This window comes from Struthio camelus, chromosome 2, assembly GCF_040807025.1.
Source record: "Struthio camelus isolate bStrCam1 chromosome 2, bStrCam1.hap1, whole genome shotgun sequence".
Lineage (NCBI taxonomy): Eukaryota > Metazoa > Chordata > Aves > Struthioniformes > Struthionidae > Struthio > Struthio camelus.
Genome location: NC_090943.1, coordinates 19,493,796 through 19,510,550, shown reverse-complemented (window position 1 = coordinate 19,510,550; position 16,755 = coordinate 19,493,796). Strand labels below are relative to the sequence as shown.

Below are 16,755 nucleotides of genomic sequence, written 5' to 3'. Positions count from 1 at the left end.
TTCTTTTCCTCCTGCGTCCCACAGTAAGGCCTACAGTAAGTCCTCTTCAGTTTGCATGGCATTCTGCAGAGAGAGTGTCTAGGTCAACTCCACTTGGGGGGTTTCACACCAAGGACAATGCTCTGATCGTTCTCCTGTGATAGTCTAAGAAGGAGATGATTCAATGTCCTTCATTTTCAGTGATTAGGTACCTCCATCTGTCACTGCTTCTCTTTGATCAGCCTTTAATTACATACCCCAACAACTCTCATCCCAGATAAGAAGAGGAAAAAGGAGCAGGTGAAGAGAGTATACGATATAGAGGAAAGTGGAAGGGTAAAGAGAGGCTTCTAGTTACTTGTTTCTTTATCATTATTTGCTCTGTCCTCCTTCACACTGTGCAGTGGATAAGAGTTGCTATAGATGCAACACTCATTGCGTGAAGCTCAAGAAACCACATACAACATCTGGAACTCATATGTCAGAACACATCCCCATCTACCCTACATTACCCAAAGCAGACATCCAGTTTCAGCCTTCCTTTTGACAAGTCAATTGCACTTATGTATAAGATAATGAGCTATTATGAACGGGCAGGCTAAAAGTAGCAGTCTTCTCTAATAATAAAAAATAAGAAGAGCACTCTTTCTTCCATAGCAGAAGGGGACGTTGACAGGACATGGACTCCTGATCCAGATGACAGGAGATAGTTTGCTTTCACACCTTTACGGGCCACCATTAAAATCTGGAGAGGAGGAAAAATAAGGAGGAGTTCTTTCCTTTCAGATCCACTACTACTGACTTTCTGTGGTCTGACACACCACAACTATCTGCCTGGTTCATGGCAATATTTTCCCCTTGCTCACTTCCCTCCAGCAGTGGTATAGCTTCTCTCACTTCTTCTGGGTCCTCCCATCACACAGCCTCAGGATAAATTCCTTACAGCCTTCCTTCTTCTAAGCCACAAACTAGAGCAACACCAAATGACTAACATATTGCTGGTTCTCCTTCACTAGGGCTGGGGCCCCATGGACTTCCTTCCACAAAACCATCAACTCAGGCACACCAAGTCCAGCCTCTCACTAAAGAAGAGAGAAAGCCTTAGACCTTTGCAATGTACTGGCTCAAATCCTGTGCCTCCCCTAAGCTGTCTTGCCTCTAACAGCTCACTACCCACTGCTAAGGCTGTTTATAAGAATAGTCTTGCCTCTGTCTCTTCTTTTTTTTGACATTGACAGTACCTTCTCTACAGCATTTGCAATGTAATGCAACACTAGGTGCTCTCTTCTGGTCATTTCCAGCTTCCTGTGGTCTTTGTAGTAGCCAACCCTTTTAGTCCCTGCCCAGGCAAAGCATGGACAGCTTAAGTGAGCCCATGTTGTCTTCTAAAGCTTTCCTATGACCAATTCCCACCTACTTTTTTCTCCACCAGTGGTAGGGCAGGAATAGTATAAAATCAATCATAAGGAGCTGAAAACAGTCTTTCCGCCTCAGAGAGGCCATCCTCTTTTTACAAGTAAGAACTTGTGAGGAGGAATAACATATAACCTGACAAAGCCTTCCCTCGATTATTTTACTGGGAGACCTCAGGCAGACATCACAAGCAGTGAAACGCTAGATTCACAGATCACAGAGTGCCCTTCAAGTCTTTCTCAGCTGACCAAATATTAGACAAGTAAAAAGAAACCTAGCACCTGGATAGAATTAGTCCAGCACATTTATTAATTTTACTCTTCTGTGTCTGACTGTCATGAGGACTAATGAAGGAGAAGCCGGCAGTGCACAGCTCCAGCCAAACCTGCTCCTGAATGTCTGAAAAGCCACCACCCCACCCTGCAAATGACAAAAACTGTTAATTCTTCCTCATTATTTGACAATATTATTGCTAAGGAAGAATGAGATTGATAGAGAAGGGCCTTATAAGAACCTTCATCAGATCAAATCAAATAGCTAGCCCTGTGCAGCAGAAGGAAAATGACAACTGTTCTTCTCCATTAGGAATAATACCTTTGATTTTGATGCCACTTTCACCCGCATAAACAAGAAGAAAGGTCAAAAGTGGATATTAAAACCAAAGCATATAAAAACCCATGAAAATAAGGTAAAAGAGAACACCCAAATTCCTATGGGTATTATGTCCTAAATAGCGCATTATCCACAAGAACTGTTATCAGCTTACAGTTGAGTGGTCTTCATACCCTTTATTCCAGCAAGCTGAGCACGTCATTACTCACAAACGGGTCTGAGTCCTTATCTGTGTCTCTGGCCTGTTCCTGAAGATCTAATCATCTTTACTCTTTAGCTATAACAGAACATAACTTACCTGGCGTATTCAGGCATTTTATCCTCTCACCACAAATGCTTGGAGATTCAGTGCATTCATCTCTGTCCTGTAAATCACAAGAATCATATTGAAACACTTTACGCCCATAACTTAAGCTTGAAACAGGCACTTGCTCCCTCAGGCTCTGTGACACTCGTCTCCCTGCAAAAGACATATGTAGGGAGGGAGAGCGGTTTGGTCTCATAGGCATGTTGGAGCAAGGTAACTTGTTTTGGATTTGTCACCTGTGGTACCAAGGTATCCAAATAGGTTGGATGGTCTATACAGAAAGCTAGCAGTGCACAGATCACGAGCTAAATAGATTGGTTGTACAACTAATATTCATTATGATGTAAGGTCTGTAAGACAATACTACATCCCTGACACCGCTACATCACTCGATTGGTCTTGAAGACGTTGTAACATCCAAGAATGTGTTATGAAAAGCTCTTAAAGACACTTAGGCTGGGTGTAAGGTGCTAACTGGAAAACACCAGAGAAAGGTAAATGTTAAAATAAAAGTAATTCTTCCTGTCACTAAGCTCTCCTCTCACTCTACAGCAGGTGAAGGGGAAAAAATGACAGGCCACATTTACATTTAAATGCCAGCATTAAAGAAAACTGAGACTAGCAGAGACATAGAGAGGGGACAGAGAATCTTTTAGGTTCTCTCCTCAGTAACATGGGCTTAGGTCACCAGGTGTTCAGGCTCACATTAAGCTAAGAATTGAGGGCAACACTTGGCAAAGAAGACATTGCTCTAAACATCAAGATCCCCATAAATCTCAGGACTTCTAAATGAAAGAAATGACTAAAGAAGCACCTTATTGTGTTTACGTCTTATTTTTACATTTTATAATAAAATATATTTTATAATAAAAATAGCAGTGGTATACATTTTATATGTTTATATGTTATGTTTAAGCTGGAACTATATTTTACATTTATTTTAACCGACAACTTGTATTCCCGATCTTACAAATAAATGCTTTGTCTTAAGTTTTACTTAGTAAAGATTTCCTCTATTTTTCATGCATGTCTAGTAGTGAGTGTAGAGTGAACTGAGATTAAATAAACAAACATAGCACGCATAAGTGAATGTGTTTTGGGATGTCTTTTCCTACCACGGTGAACAGAATCTATGTGCTGCCAGTCATCAGATTTGTGAAAGCTTTACATCCAGCAGATTTATGAAAGCTTTACCTCCTCCTCCCCTCTTAGAGGAACAAACGGTAAAGAGAAAACTCATGGAAAACTCCAGGCAAACTACGCAGCATCATAGACCCAATCCCACAGACCCAGTAAAACACATGCTTAAATTGGGATCTCCCCACTCTCTCTGAGCAGGTATTTCCATAACACATCCCTGCATGTCTGGCACTGTACTTCATAAACAGTAACTGAGAGATACAGAATTATATTTCACCTGACAAATCCGATCAGAGTTTGCAGAACACTCAGCCATTTGGAAAAAGCCAGCAGGACACAATGTGCATTTTTCACACTGTGAAGGTGTCTTTTGGAAATTGCAGAATTCATCACTTTCACAAAGACCACAGTCCAGCAAAGACTCCCCAACATTAATCACTTTTGCATCCACTTCTACTTTACGGACAGAGTATGACTTCTGGAGATGATTTCTGACCTGCTTCTGAAGTCCTTGAAGATGACTTTCAAAATAATTTTGAATATCTTCTTGCAAACTCTGAAATGACATTTGTTTCACTGTGTCAAAAAGCATGCCATACTGAACTTTGATCAGATCCATTTGCTCATACATTTTTCTTTGCTGTTCAAGAATTTCCCGTTGCTGGCTAACCAATACTTGCTGTTGTTCAGCAAGTTTTTGCTGCAAATCCACAATGATCTGCTGCTGACTTTTTAGCATTTCAATAAATTTCTCGTGCCCTTTTGCAAGCTGCAGCTGCAGTACTAGCGCATCTTCAGACGGAACTTCATTTTCTCCTGAAATACAAATGATAGATTATTGTCCAGGGAAAACAATTTTCCAGCTTGCTTACCTCTCCAAATGCATTCAAATTTTAATGCATTAATGAGAAGTCTCATTATATTCAAGCCATAATAACAAGACCAGCTCCTTTATTGTTCTTTGCAGCCCTTTCATGGGACTGCCAGCTGTTCCATTTCATGAGCAACATCTATAGTGGTGGACACTAAAAAAGTCATAATCGAGATCTATGCTTCAGGGTATAAATTAATCATCACTGGGGGTCATTCATAGACTAGTCATCATGATGTACATGTTCAGATACAATAGAGAGTAAATGGTCAATTTTCACTGTAGAGGTGATAAAGTGAGGTGATAAAACTTGCTGAGAATACTAAGTTACTCAGGATAGTAAAAATAAGGGTCAGCTGCAAAAAAGGTCTATGATATGGGAGAGCAATAAAATGGCAAAAAGAAACTCAATACTGAGATAAATGTGAAATGATGCACTGACTGAAAAAAACAGTTCGAAGTTTTTATATAAAATGTTGTGTTTGGAGCTGATTATTACCACTCAGAAACAAGATCTAGAGGCAGATCTTGGGCTACAGAGGTATATAATCATCAGCTCAACAGAGTCCAAAAAGGCAAATAAAATCCTAGGAGTAATTACAAAAGGAATATATAACAGAAGAGGAAGTATCATTATGCCACTAAAATAATAAACAAAACATCTTTAATATATCTTCAGTACAGTATACAGTACTGGTCCCCCACCTCAACAAAGGTCATAGAAGAACCTGAAAAGGTTTAGAGAAGGACAACAAGGATAGTCCAACGTATGGAACTGCTTCAGTATGAGAAAGTAGATAGGACTTTTCAGGCAGGAGAAAAGACAACTGTGCAGAGTTATGCTTCAGTGCCATATGGTGTCCTAAAGCAAGAGGATAAGGAAAGACTCTTCACTATCTGCTCCTGTTCAAGAATCGGGGGACATTAAATGAAGGCAGCAGTTTCAATACATGTTAAAAATAGATCCAAAAAGTGGCTGCTCCAATATATAAAATAAAAATCTAATTCGGGCTAAAAAATACACAGACATCTATTCAGGCTAAGGAAGTCTTTGAACTACAAACTTCTCAAGGTGGGAAAATGACCAAGGGAAATATCATCCCATGCTTTCTGCAGCATGCACTGCTGGACACTGCCTGCAAGAGAATCCGGAGCCCAAGATGTTACCTCTTCTGCCCTTATGCAGTGCTGAGTTTTCTTGATGTAACTGCTGGACATCACAAATAAGACAGTTAAAAGGACCAAAACTAGGTTCTGTTTATGGTTCCTAAAATGTTTTAACCTTCAGTTACCTTTATTAATGGCATAAGGCAGACATTAATCATCTGAATTTTTCAGTATTTATTTACACATTGAGGTAGTTTGCAGGGCATTATATTTGAAAAAATAAAGACCAAGATTCGGGAAAGGCCATACTCACCATCTATGCTGGAAATTCAGAATTTTGAAATATCTGGTAAATCGTACACCAGGATCTACTTCTAGTCTAACACAAACAAGTAGTTCTATGAAGACTACCAGTGTCCTCCGATTCTCTGGGGATTTATGTCTTTCAGCTCACTGACTACGTAACTAGTACTACCTTCACCACCTTTCTCCTTAAGAGCAAAGAGCAACAAGCAAGCTACTTCTTGATAAATCAGCTGAAAATTAGCTACAGGCAAACTTGTAAATGCTCGTATACCACTCTCTCCTCTTTAGCCAGCTCTTCTAAAGTTTATACAACCTTACATACTTTTAATACCTCTCCCTTGTCAAATTTGCCTGCAGTCAGTCCAGAGGTTCAAGAGATACCTGCCAAGAATTACATTCATACTGTGATCGCTTATCAAGTGTTTTGCATGAACTTATATGGGTCCACTTGTGCTTGAGGCTGGAAAGACATTAGCAAATACCTTGTCACAAAACTTGTGTTCTCAAAAGTCCAGCTTACGACTGAGAGTTCAGGCAGAAAAGCACGGGTCTGTGCCAACCATTTTGACTGCATTTTCACATGTACAAGTGACAACACACTGTAAATGGACCGTGCCATGCATCAGTAAGAGTTATGTCTTCAAAGCAGAAAGAAAATCTGCGAGGAAAAGGGCAGCCCTTAGCTGCCTAAATACAGCATATACACCTAGAAAAACAGTTGTGATAACTGGCATATTGAGGCTTTGGCTATCATGTTGACTAGCGTTATTTAACTGTTTCTTGCTAGATCTTCCACACCTGGACTGTAAGCTTTCTGAAGTGGGCTTCATCCTCTTGTTCTGCATTAACACGATTTCCAGCATACTGGGACAGCGTGACTGAACAGGGTCTATGCTATCGCTGTAATATAGATATCCAATCATAATAACATAAATGTAGCAAATAATGAGTATAATATTCTTATAATACCATAAAAGCTGAAACCTAAATGCATTCCCCTAGTAAACTGCTACATAGTACTGACAGCCATCACAGTTCCTGTCAAATGAACTGCTTACCCGTCTGCCTTTCTCAGTGAAGATTTTGACTTTATGCTCAACACATTAACAAATTCAGGTTTGTAAGGAACAAAAAGTAATGAAAGCAACAGTATCCAACTGCCCCTTTCTAGCCCTTCTGAGCCTCTTTCCCAATGAAAAGGAAAAAAGAAATAACTTTCATAGAAAGGAGGAAAAGTCCAGATGCATCACTTAAAAGTCAATCTAAAGAACGGCTTCTGGAGAACTGCCAGGGGGAGTGAATTCTATAATTAAGGATATATCACCAAAACCATTTTCCTTCAGTTCTCAATAGCTCAAATCTGGACCAATAGCAATAGCATTTTGAATGATTCCAGCCACCACAAGGTTATGGTTAGGGAGAACACAGTCTCTTCTAAGACGGGGTTATTGTGTTGTACCCGTCCCCTCTTCGACATCTGGACTTTTACCACACACCTGAGGCAAAGCTATTAGGGCAAAGAAAGGTTAAAAAGAAAAGGAAGACTAAAGCCCTGATTCAGTTAAACATATAATGTAGACCTTAATTTTAAGCATGTAATGAAGAGCACTGTCTTCAGTCAGTAACTGTCTGACTCGCTGGCAGTAACAGCCACTAATTTTAAATACTGACTGCAGTGAAACTGCTCACATGATATCTATATCTCTTCCCTAAACATCACAAAACTTTGTAGCAACGGCTATATTCCATCCAGTCAGCTCAGCTTTGCTCCTTTTTGCTGTGTAAAGCTCTGCTGGTGAGAATATGTGACCTAAGAAACCCTTTGGTATGTTTTTTCTCTCATTTTTACCAATTTTGCAGTACTATGACTAAACTTAGCTGCACTAATTTATACAAGAGGCCCGGCACTGCACATTACAGTTGGTGCTACTGGCAGTTAGCATGCCAGACCAACAGAGAGTACAATAAGGCTCTTGCACAAATGAGAAGAATCTATTTAAAATAAACTACATTCAGTTAAGCAGAAGTGCTCACGCTGGCCACAAGTAGAAGCTTAAAATAGCACAGATATACTGTGCCCTAAAAGTGGCCCTATTTCTCTCCATTAACTACATAAAAGAAATCCAGGGTGAACAAGTCAGATGACGGTGTCTCTATTGAAGTTGTCTAAAATTATGTGATAATAATTCCACTGCCAGTGATGTTTTAGCCATTAGTATTGGCCAGCAGTCTCACTTAGCTACCCTTTCATATACTCCAGACAAGCATAAAACAGCTACACCCACTAGCAACACTGAGATGTTCCTACATCCAAAGATGCAATATTAGCTTCCTGGCACATGCATGCCATACACAGCCATGGCGAGTTCTGTTTTGCAGACATCTGCTCTCTGCTTGCAGGATCTATCCATGGTGCAAACATAATCCCTGCACATGAAGCTCTTCCACATTTCTCCAGTATGCCTTGGAAAGAATATATGCCACCTTGAGGGCACGCTGCCTGTGCAATGTGGCCCTTAGGCATAATTTGCCACTGCATTAGTGTCAGAGCCTAAAAGCAGTCAGTCATCCTACCGTGAGGAAGGAGGAAGACTAGCCCCTGTGAGATCTTGAGTGGGTCCCTAGAGCACAGGGCTACTGGATGGTGCCAGTCACTCCTGGTAACTGTAGGAGAGAAGAGCACTGGGTTGTAGGCTCTGTGCACGGTTCAACACACAGTTAATGACAGCATGAGAATCATCAACCTTGTTCATTAGGCTTGTCAGGTATGAGATTCAGCAGCTGCACATTACTTTGACCAAGTGGGGGTATTTGCAGCTGCAGAGAAGTCTGTCCAAAAGAAAACAACAGAAAGACAGGTCTGATGGGGAAAAAATGAAGGATTTAATTGCAATTAAGAAAGGGAGGGCAGAAACACAGAGGAATACAAAAAAAAATAGGACAACAAGAACAAGTCCTGTGCATTCCTTCTTCTGGGATGCCAATCATTCATCTGAAGTAAGATGTACTCACTGGGCTGCTGAGAATTAGCTCTGACAGCCTTGCGGGGGAATGGCCTCATCTAGTTTGAAAAGGGAGTACAAGTCTGCACTCCAGCATCCTCCTCTGGCCACAGAAGCTTGGCCGACAGAGGTAGTGATTCAGCTGTAGTTGGCAGTAGCTTTCCAGATCGTAGCAGCGGTGCCAGTGATGCTGGCTGAAGAGATGAAGACGTTCGTGTGATCCTCCCAGCAGGGCTGTGCTAGTTCTGGCAGGCAGCTGGTGGAGGGTAACAGGGCCACCTGCACCATGCAGATGAGCCAGCAAACACACACGCATCTGGAGTCCCTGGTGTTGGCCTGTATCCTGGAAGGCTGATGTCAGGCATGGTCTTCAGCAAGTGTTTGAGTAAAGTGCACCCCACATGAATGTCTTTTCTGGGGTTACACAACAGGTAGAGGATCCTCTTATTCTGCTCATCAAAAAACAGCCTTCTCCACCAGGTAAATTTGAAGGGAGGCCTCTCTCAATGACTGAAGAGTTGCTGAGACTCATGCATTGTTGCAAAGCTGGTAGTCAGAGGCTGGGGTGGGCCACCACGTCTCCACCTGCAGATGGTGACTTAGTACAGGCAGAAAAGTGGCCTTAGGGTCACCTGGCCAGCACAATTCAACTCCCCTGCAGTCTGCAGTGGCAAAGGACTGCCTCATGCAGCTGGCCTCAGTGTAACGTGCTGAAATGGTAATTGGGTAGGAAAGTTCCCCTAAAAACAACAGAAAGACAGAAACAGTCACTGACCTGTTTCTTCTTGAAGAGAAGGTTGAGCTGTTTTGAGCTACAGCCTTTCAGATGTGAAACTGAAGAGCCAGACTGCCTTCTGTTTCTTTTTTCAACCAGGAACTAACCACACCTTCACCCTTGACCTAAACACAATGGAAATCCCCTAGAAAAACTGCCTATGGCTGCCAGAGAAACCTCCTCTTCTGGGGTGACTGATTTAGGGAGATTTATGAAGATGGATGAGGCTGTAGAGGTCAGATAATCTGTCTTAAGCCTGTGCTCTTCCCTACTGTGTGACAAGTTCCTAGAGCCTAACTAAATGTATGACTGCTGGGCTGGAGGCATATACCTGCACCGTCCATAAAATGTACAGACATCACCCTGCAGGCATGCAAAGTACTGTGCACATGAAAGAAAATACTGTGGGTTTTCTCTCCTACTTAAGTCATGTGCTGAGCACATGGAGAGGCCTGATCTCACAAGGCACGGCAAAGAGGCCTGGGAACACAGCAGCCACTCCGAGTCCTGGAGGCAACTCTTTGTGTACTCTAGCTTCCCCCAGAGACTCCAGCCAATGCTATCTGCCGCATATTGACTGCTGCACTGAAGAGGTCCCTAGATTTCTTTCTGCGGGACTCTTATTGCCCCTCAAAACTCTTACTGAGTTACATCAGCACTGCATATGTGTACGCATGACTGTAAGACAAAGTCCTGCCACTCCCGCATAATGAGATTTATCCAAACTATTTCATGGTAGGAAAGCTGCCACCCCCACCATATGGGCTGGGAAGAGTACATCTGAGGACTCTCAGCCTCCCCTAGCAGGGTCTTTGGAGAACTAGAACCTTCATGCTCCTTACCTGGATTTGCCCTGTCGTGCTCACTGGATGATGTTTGAGCAGCAGCTCTCCTCAAACCGTGGTGAATGCATTGCCCCGGTTTAGCTGTTTGACTATCACACTGTTGCTCAATTTCTTCTAGCAGACAGACCATCTGGAATTGCCATGCAGAACCATGTCCATTTCTAAGACGAGGGCTCCAGCTGTGAATGGAGGTTGAAGAACGCAGAGTGTTCTCTGTACTTTGGCAGGTGATCTGTGTTTGAGGGGTGGGGCTAGATCTCTAGTGAACACAGCAAGTGTTAGAGGTTGCGAGGCAGAGCAGGATACTGGATGCTTGCCTGTACTCTGACTTGGAGAACACCAAAGATATCAACATGACTTATTTTTTGTTCCTGATGCCAAGAGCATGGGGTTTTCTGTTAGATATTGAGGAATCCAGTATACTACTCTTCCACTCCTAGGAAAGAAAGTTTCCTTGTGAACGCTGGGTTCAGTGTAGGAATGGGCAAAACATGTATATGTTGTCTTTTGTTCAGTTTGAACAGAAGGATGTCTACAGCAGGTCTCATCCACATCAACTGCCATGATTGCTGCAGTGGTCCTGGGTGTGGGCTGGTCCAGTCTGTGTCACTCACTGACCCTAATGCACCAGCAGTGGGGAGAGAGCATCTATGCGGGTGCAGTTGCCCTCACTGAAAATTCTTTTACCCATGGAAGCTCATGTGTTAACACAGGTTTCCTGACTATGTTCCTCCATGCTGACAGTGCCTCCCAGTGTCTTACACAGTCTAGCGGGCACCACCGTCCATTGCTTTCCCTCCGACATAAGATGCTTCTCTCTGCCGCAGGCATGTGTGGTTGGGATCAGTGAAGTATTTGAAGGAGGTAAACACAAAAATCCATAACTGCCGCTGGCCATAAGGTGTAATCCATTCCTGGTGTGTTCAAGGATTTTGTTGCAGGAAACTTCTAATGACACTTTGGCTCCTCCAAAACCTCATCTGGGACCATGCCTGTAAAGAGCATAAAGTCAAAAGAGTACAGTGAACTCTATGTTGAGTCTCCAAAATCCCCAGTAACTTCACTCTCCAACCCCTTTGCTTTACCTTCCCTTACTCCTTTTTCTTCTGACCCATGTGAAAGGAACTCCCAGCCTTGTGGCATAGGCGATCATGGGTGCATGTAACTCACCATGTTAGCTGTGAGGGCTGACGGTACTGGAGACTGCACAGCACAGGCTGATCTGAATCCTCTAATGACAGACATGGGATAAGGGGATATTTGGAGAAAGAGGTCACGCTGGGCTTGAAGTTCTTTGAAGGACCTTCATGGAGATACTGCTCCTCTGCTTGCAGCACCGTCCAAGAGGTGTTAAGTCTTTTCTGTCCATGCAGAATGCCCCTATCGTATGTCAGGGCTTGTGTTCCAGGGAGGTGGATCTTGGCTGGCATAAAGAAAATGCAAATATCCCAGGTCCTTTTGCAAAAGGGAGTTGAGGCAATTATGATGGAGATGCAAAGAGTGTGCACATAAGTAGAAAAAATAGAGCTTGAATGTACTGACTTCTCTCTGTTTTCTGTGCATCTTTGTTTTTGGGGCGTACAGACACTCTATAAAGCATCTGGGAGTAATATCAGGCAAGATGAAGGCGCATGGAGTGCCACTGCGCTATGCGCAGGAAAGGGGGCATTAGACGTCAGCCCTGGGACTGGAATCACCACAAAGTGCTGGAGTCTGTTTTGAAAAAGGTGCCACTTGACTAAGCAGATGTTCAAAATGAGGCAAGACGTGCTCTTGCTGTCTGAAACAGCTTCAGCTCTTGGAATAGCCACAAGGATGTGACAAAGTTCAAAGGATCTTCTTCATGCTTTCCATTAGCTTTGACCATCAACAGGTGATAAAACAAATTACTCTTTCTCATTTGTTATGTCTTTCAGATAAGGCATTAAACCAGAATCCTAACTGTTTTGTGGTCACTAAAGACCTGCTGATACTTTTAAAGCCACATATGCCAGGCAGTTACACAATATCTTCTGCTGACCTGTGATTATAACCATGGATGTATCATACTTTCCATGGTGCTACTGATTTGACAAGAGCAGTAAAGTACTCTAAATTATGTACAATGAGAGAGGCTCTGCAGTTTCCTTTTTTTCTGGCTATTATAGAAAGACAATTTGTCAGCAGCGGCAAGTTTCTTACTGATAACACTATCCATTCATTCTCAGGGCATACGGTATGTCCCTCCAACTGAGGCCTTGCATGATGCTGCTATAAATTAGATACCCCAGAAATACCAGGCTGTGAAGAGAGAGAAAAGTAGAAGCCTTACACTTGTTTAAAAATGACAATAAAAATACCTCTGTTTTGCCACGCCTCCTCTGCTGTAGGCCTCATAGGAGAAGGCGTGCACATGTGTGTGGAGCAGAAATGAAGGGGAGAGCAGAGGGGAGGAGGAGCAGCGATTCCTCCAAGCATCACGAGGACCAGTGCCACAGGGTTGCGTCCAAATTTTCCGACGTGGCCCGTGACTGCCATACCCAGCTCGACACACTTCCCGGAGGTGCCAAAGCCCCTCACTCCACAGAGCGGCACCGGCACGCCTGCGGACCTGGCTCTCCAGGCCTCCCACCGAGGAGCCACGGCCCGGGGGGCCCCGAAGCCGCGGGGCAGGGAGAGCCCCGACGGCGGTGCCCGGCCCGCAGCCCCGCCGGGGGCGCCGGACCCCACCCCCCAAGGCGCTGCCGCCCCCCGCCGCCCGGCCACGCACCTGGCTTCACGTCGCAGGTGAGCTGCACGCCCAGGGCGCCGCCGCCCAGCTCGGGGCCGGCGTAGGCGAGGTCCTCGCCGGCGAACTGCGCGGCCCGCTCGGCGGCGCGCAGCAGCGCGGGCTCGGGGCAGCCCTCAGCGGCGGCGGCGCAGCCGGCGGTCCGCGCCCGCGGGCGCAGCCGCGGCGGCAGCCGGCACTCCAGGCCCTGGCAGTCGCGGCGGGTGCCGTTGGCAGCGCAGTCGGCGGCGGCGCAGGGCTCGGGCGCGCCCGCCCCGGCGGCGGGGTGCGGGTGCGGCGGCGGCGGCGCCTTGCCCTGCGGCGGCCGCAGCGGCGTGGCGGTGTGCAGGAAGGAGCGGGCCGGGCGGCTGGCCCGGCCGCCGCAGCGGGCCCCCCGGCAGGGCGACGGGGGCGCCTCGCCGCCGCCCCCGACGCCGCCGCACGGGAGGCCGCGGCAGGGCTCGGCGCTGCCGCCGCCCGCTCCCAGCAGCGAGAGGCAGACGCCGAGCCAGCAGCGAGCCCACCACAGGCGTCTCCCCGGCATCTCCTGCAAGAGAAGAGAGGCCGCGGTGGGTCAAGGCGCTGCGCGCCCCGCCGACCCGCGGTTCCCCCCCGCCACACACACACGCTCCGCTCCCCCCAACCCCAGGGCTTTGCAGCTCCCTCCAAAGTGGGGCAACTTCGTCCCACAGGTCCGGGACCAACTTTTCCTCCCCGCGCCCGCCCCGTCCCTCTCCGGCGCAACCTACGGGAAGGTGCGGAGCAGCGCCCGGAGCGAGCGCGGGGCGCGTGGCAGCGGCCGCGGGGAGCCGGCCCGGCTGTCCGCTGCGGGGACTGACCTCCTGCGAAAGCTGGAGGGGACTGGAAATGTGCAACATTCCTGGGGCTTCGTTAGCATCAGATTTCCCAAGCGCCTCCCTTTAACTCCTTCACCCCCTCACGGCTGCCGGGGCGGGCGGCGGGGCGGGGGAGGCGCGCCGGCCCCCGGGGCTCGGCTCCGGCCGGAGGGGCGCTCGGGCCGCAGGTATTTCTTCATGGTAAGTTTTATCCGAGGGCTCCCAGGAGGAATAAGTGCATGGCTGAAAGGTGGTAGGTCGTTCCGGGCAGTTTTATTTCGTACGCAAAAAAAAAAAAAAAAAAAAAAAAAGGATGACCCCAAAACAACGGGAATAAAGGACACGCACAACACAGCTACAAACAAAGTAAATTTCACGCGGCTGGGAAAAATAGTTTCTGATAGTTTGGATTTCTTACTTCTCACTTCGACCGTCAGAAGCCTACATCAAAGATAACCAGGATCGACAGCTGCTGTTTTCTCGGAGGCTACCTGTATTAAGCCGAAAAGGAGTGTTTTTGTCTTTAAATCAGTGGTACGGCTGTGGTCGACGCGCGTATTGCTTTTTGATGAAGCAGCTTTTTTTTGATGTAGCACTTTCTGGCAGGGCTCACACCGATGTGTGAGATGCAGCATACCTTTCAAGTGCTCTGGAGCGTGAATAACTCCCCACAGCAGGAGCCACCCTCGCTTATCTAATCTCTCCCACATGTTACCGGAGGAAAGCGACACGAAGTATGTGTCCACTTCGGTACTAACGGCAGCTGCCGCATTTTGTCCCTGGGAAGTTGGCCAACACAGATACAGCATAGTATGGTGTGAAAGTATAAGTACACGCAGAAGAACAATTATAGAAAATACTATTTATTAATTTATTGTCTTTAGTTTCCTTCCATCCACAGGCTCAGAAGCATATAACTGCCCTTTTACAGTATATTTGCAAGGTCCCCACGTGGTATCTTTGCTATCGGTTATACAGGGAAGAGGAGAAATAGCACATTGTTCTTTTTTCTCTCTCTCTACAAATTTTATTTAGAACTTGTTGGGAATCTTTTTTTTTAAGTCCAGACTAGGTGATCTACCGTTTCCCCTGCTACAGAGAAACTACAACACGTATGTCACAACTGGCTGGCCATTTTTTGACTAAGCAGTGTTTCTTTTGAAAATGCCAACTTGTCAAAATTAAAATGTGTTGCAGCAGCAGGAAAGGCTCCGGATGCAGAGGGGTATCATTCCCTTGGCAGACTTCTGCAGGGCTAGCAACCTGCCACGTTATGAGACTGCTGTCCAGGAGAGGGGAACCTGGAAGCCCTGGAAGAGTAAGTCCTCCATGAAGCTCCCAAAAGATTCTAGACTCGGCCCTCACCTGAAACCCTTAGGACTTACAATCAAAGTCACACTCCTGAGTCCACTACCACTGAGAGATCTTAGGTTTTCTTATGTTTCCAGTATCCCTGCCACAAAGGGAGAAGAAATAAACAGGGATAAACTTCCTGGATCTGTCCCTCCAGGGTATCCTAATGGATTGAGTCCTGAGAAGAGGGATTTTTCTTTTCTTACAGTTCTCCATGCTGTTTCATCCTAAGAAGAAGGCTTCTCTGAGAGCTGAGCAACCCAGGAAGAAGCTGTGCCCAGAGTCGACAGGTCCCAGGCTCTGCAGGAATCCCCAGAGCACATCTGCCTTCATGCACCTTGGGAGCCGTCAGGAGCAGAGTTATGAGGTTATTAGAAAAGAAACAGAGATCTTTAAAAAGGGCCACTATCTCGACTGACATCAGTACAATTTTCCCTTTGAGGATGGGAGTATGAGCTAATTGACCTCACAAGGTCTCTTCTTGACCTGTTTTCTGCCACTGTAGCATACAATCATTGCCAGTTTCACTAGGCAGCTGCCTGTGCCCGTGGGAACACCACTTGTTGGCATTTCATGGACATGCTGGAAAGCAGCTCCCTATTGACAGTGAAATTTCAGTGCAATCATTTTTGTTCCAGGTTATAATGGGAACGGAATTAGTACTGTTTAAATTTTTGCTGAGCAGGACTCTGTAATTTATGTAGCTCTACACCTGATCCTGCCTCTGCTTCATCGTTTGTACGAAAGGGAACAGGAGTGAGCTGAAATCTGCAGAGCCAGTGCAGTCAGATAGGGCTGCTTTAGCTGTGTGTTCAGAAGCCTTTCTCATACTCAGAAGTGTTATTCTACAAAGCCAAATATGACAAAAAAAAATGACACAAAACTGATCATGGCAAAGCTAAGAAGGAGCTGGTTTTTGTTTGGATATAGATACACTGGAAACAAGGGTGTAACTGCAGATCACATGGAGGTACCTGAGCTAGCTTTAAATGGAGCAGTGGAACTACATCAGTGCAGACTTCAGTACAAACCGCCCAGACAGATATTTACCCAATGTTGAAGGTGGGTTTTGCAAACCATGCTGAGCTCTGTTTTACTGTGGCTGTACTTAGCATGTCCACAGGAGATCCAGTTGCTGAATCCAGATACTGGATCTCCTAGGAGCATGTCCACAAGAGATCCAGATGCTGGATCTGGATACTGGCTCTCCTAGGTACTAAAATCAGCCCAGCTGCAGTAGCCTGGAGCTCTGCATGGGCAAATTAATCTTGTGAATAAATACCTCTGTATTTTTTTAGGTTGTTAGGTTTTGCAGCCAATGCTGAACCCATTGCTACCACAGCTGTATTATTTTTGGAACCCATGCCAGTGAATATAAAGTTACCTAAGATGCAAACTCATCTTTGGGTCATCTTCAGAAATGACTTAGAAAACTATAGAGTTGGGGATGATTCCCAAAATAA

The 16,755-nt window shown here is 45.6% G+C and overlaps 1 protein-coding gene and 1 long non-coding RNA gene across 2 annotated transcripts in view; both read right to left on the bottom strand.

Moving 5' to 3' along the window:
• LOC104147227 (uncharacterized) overlaps nt 1–13,238 on the bottom strand; it is a 29,401-nt gene extending 16,163 nt beyond the window's left edge. The window contains exons 1-3 of the mRNA XM_068934523.1: nt 13,107–13,238; nt 3,729–4,267; nt 2,303–2,369 (exon numbers count right to left, since the gene is read on the bottom strand). Coding sequence (XP_068790624.1) covers nt 2,303–2,369; nt 3,729–4,190 — 529 coding nt within the window. The 5' untranslated portion in view covers nt 4,191–4,267; nt 13,107–13,238. The remainder of the gene's footprint in view (nt 1–2,302; nt 2,370–3,728; nt 4,268–13,106) is intronic.
• LOC104147161 (uncharacterized) lies at nt 8,598–13,094 on the bottom strand. The gene is made up of 3 exons (XR_694859.2): nt 11,528–13,094; nt 10,355–11,349; nt 8,598–9,477 (listed from the first exon to the last, which is right to left on the bottom strand). It is a non-coding gene; the product is annotated as an uncharacterized lncRNA (long non-coding RNA).
• Nucleotides 13,239–16,755: the final 3,517 nt, after the last annotated feature.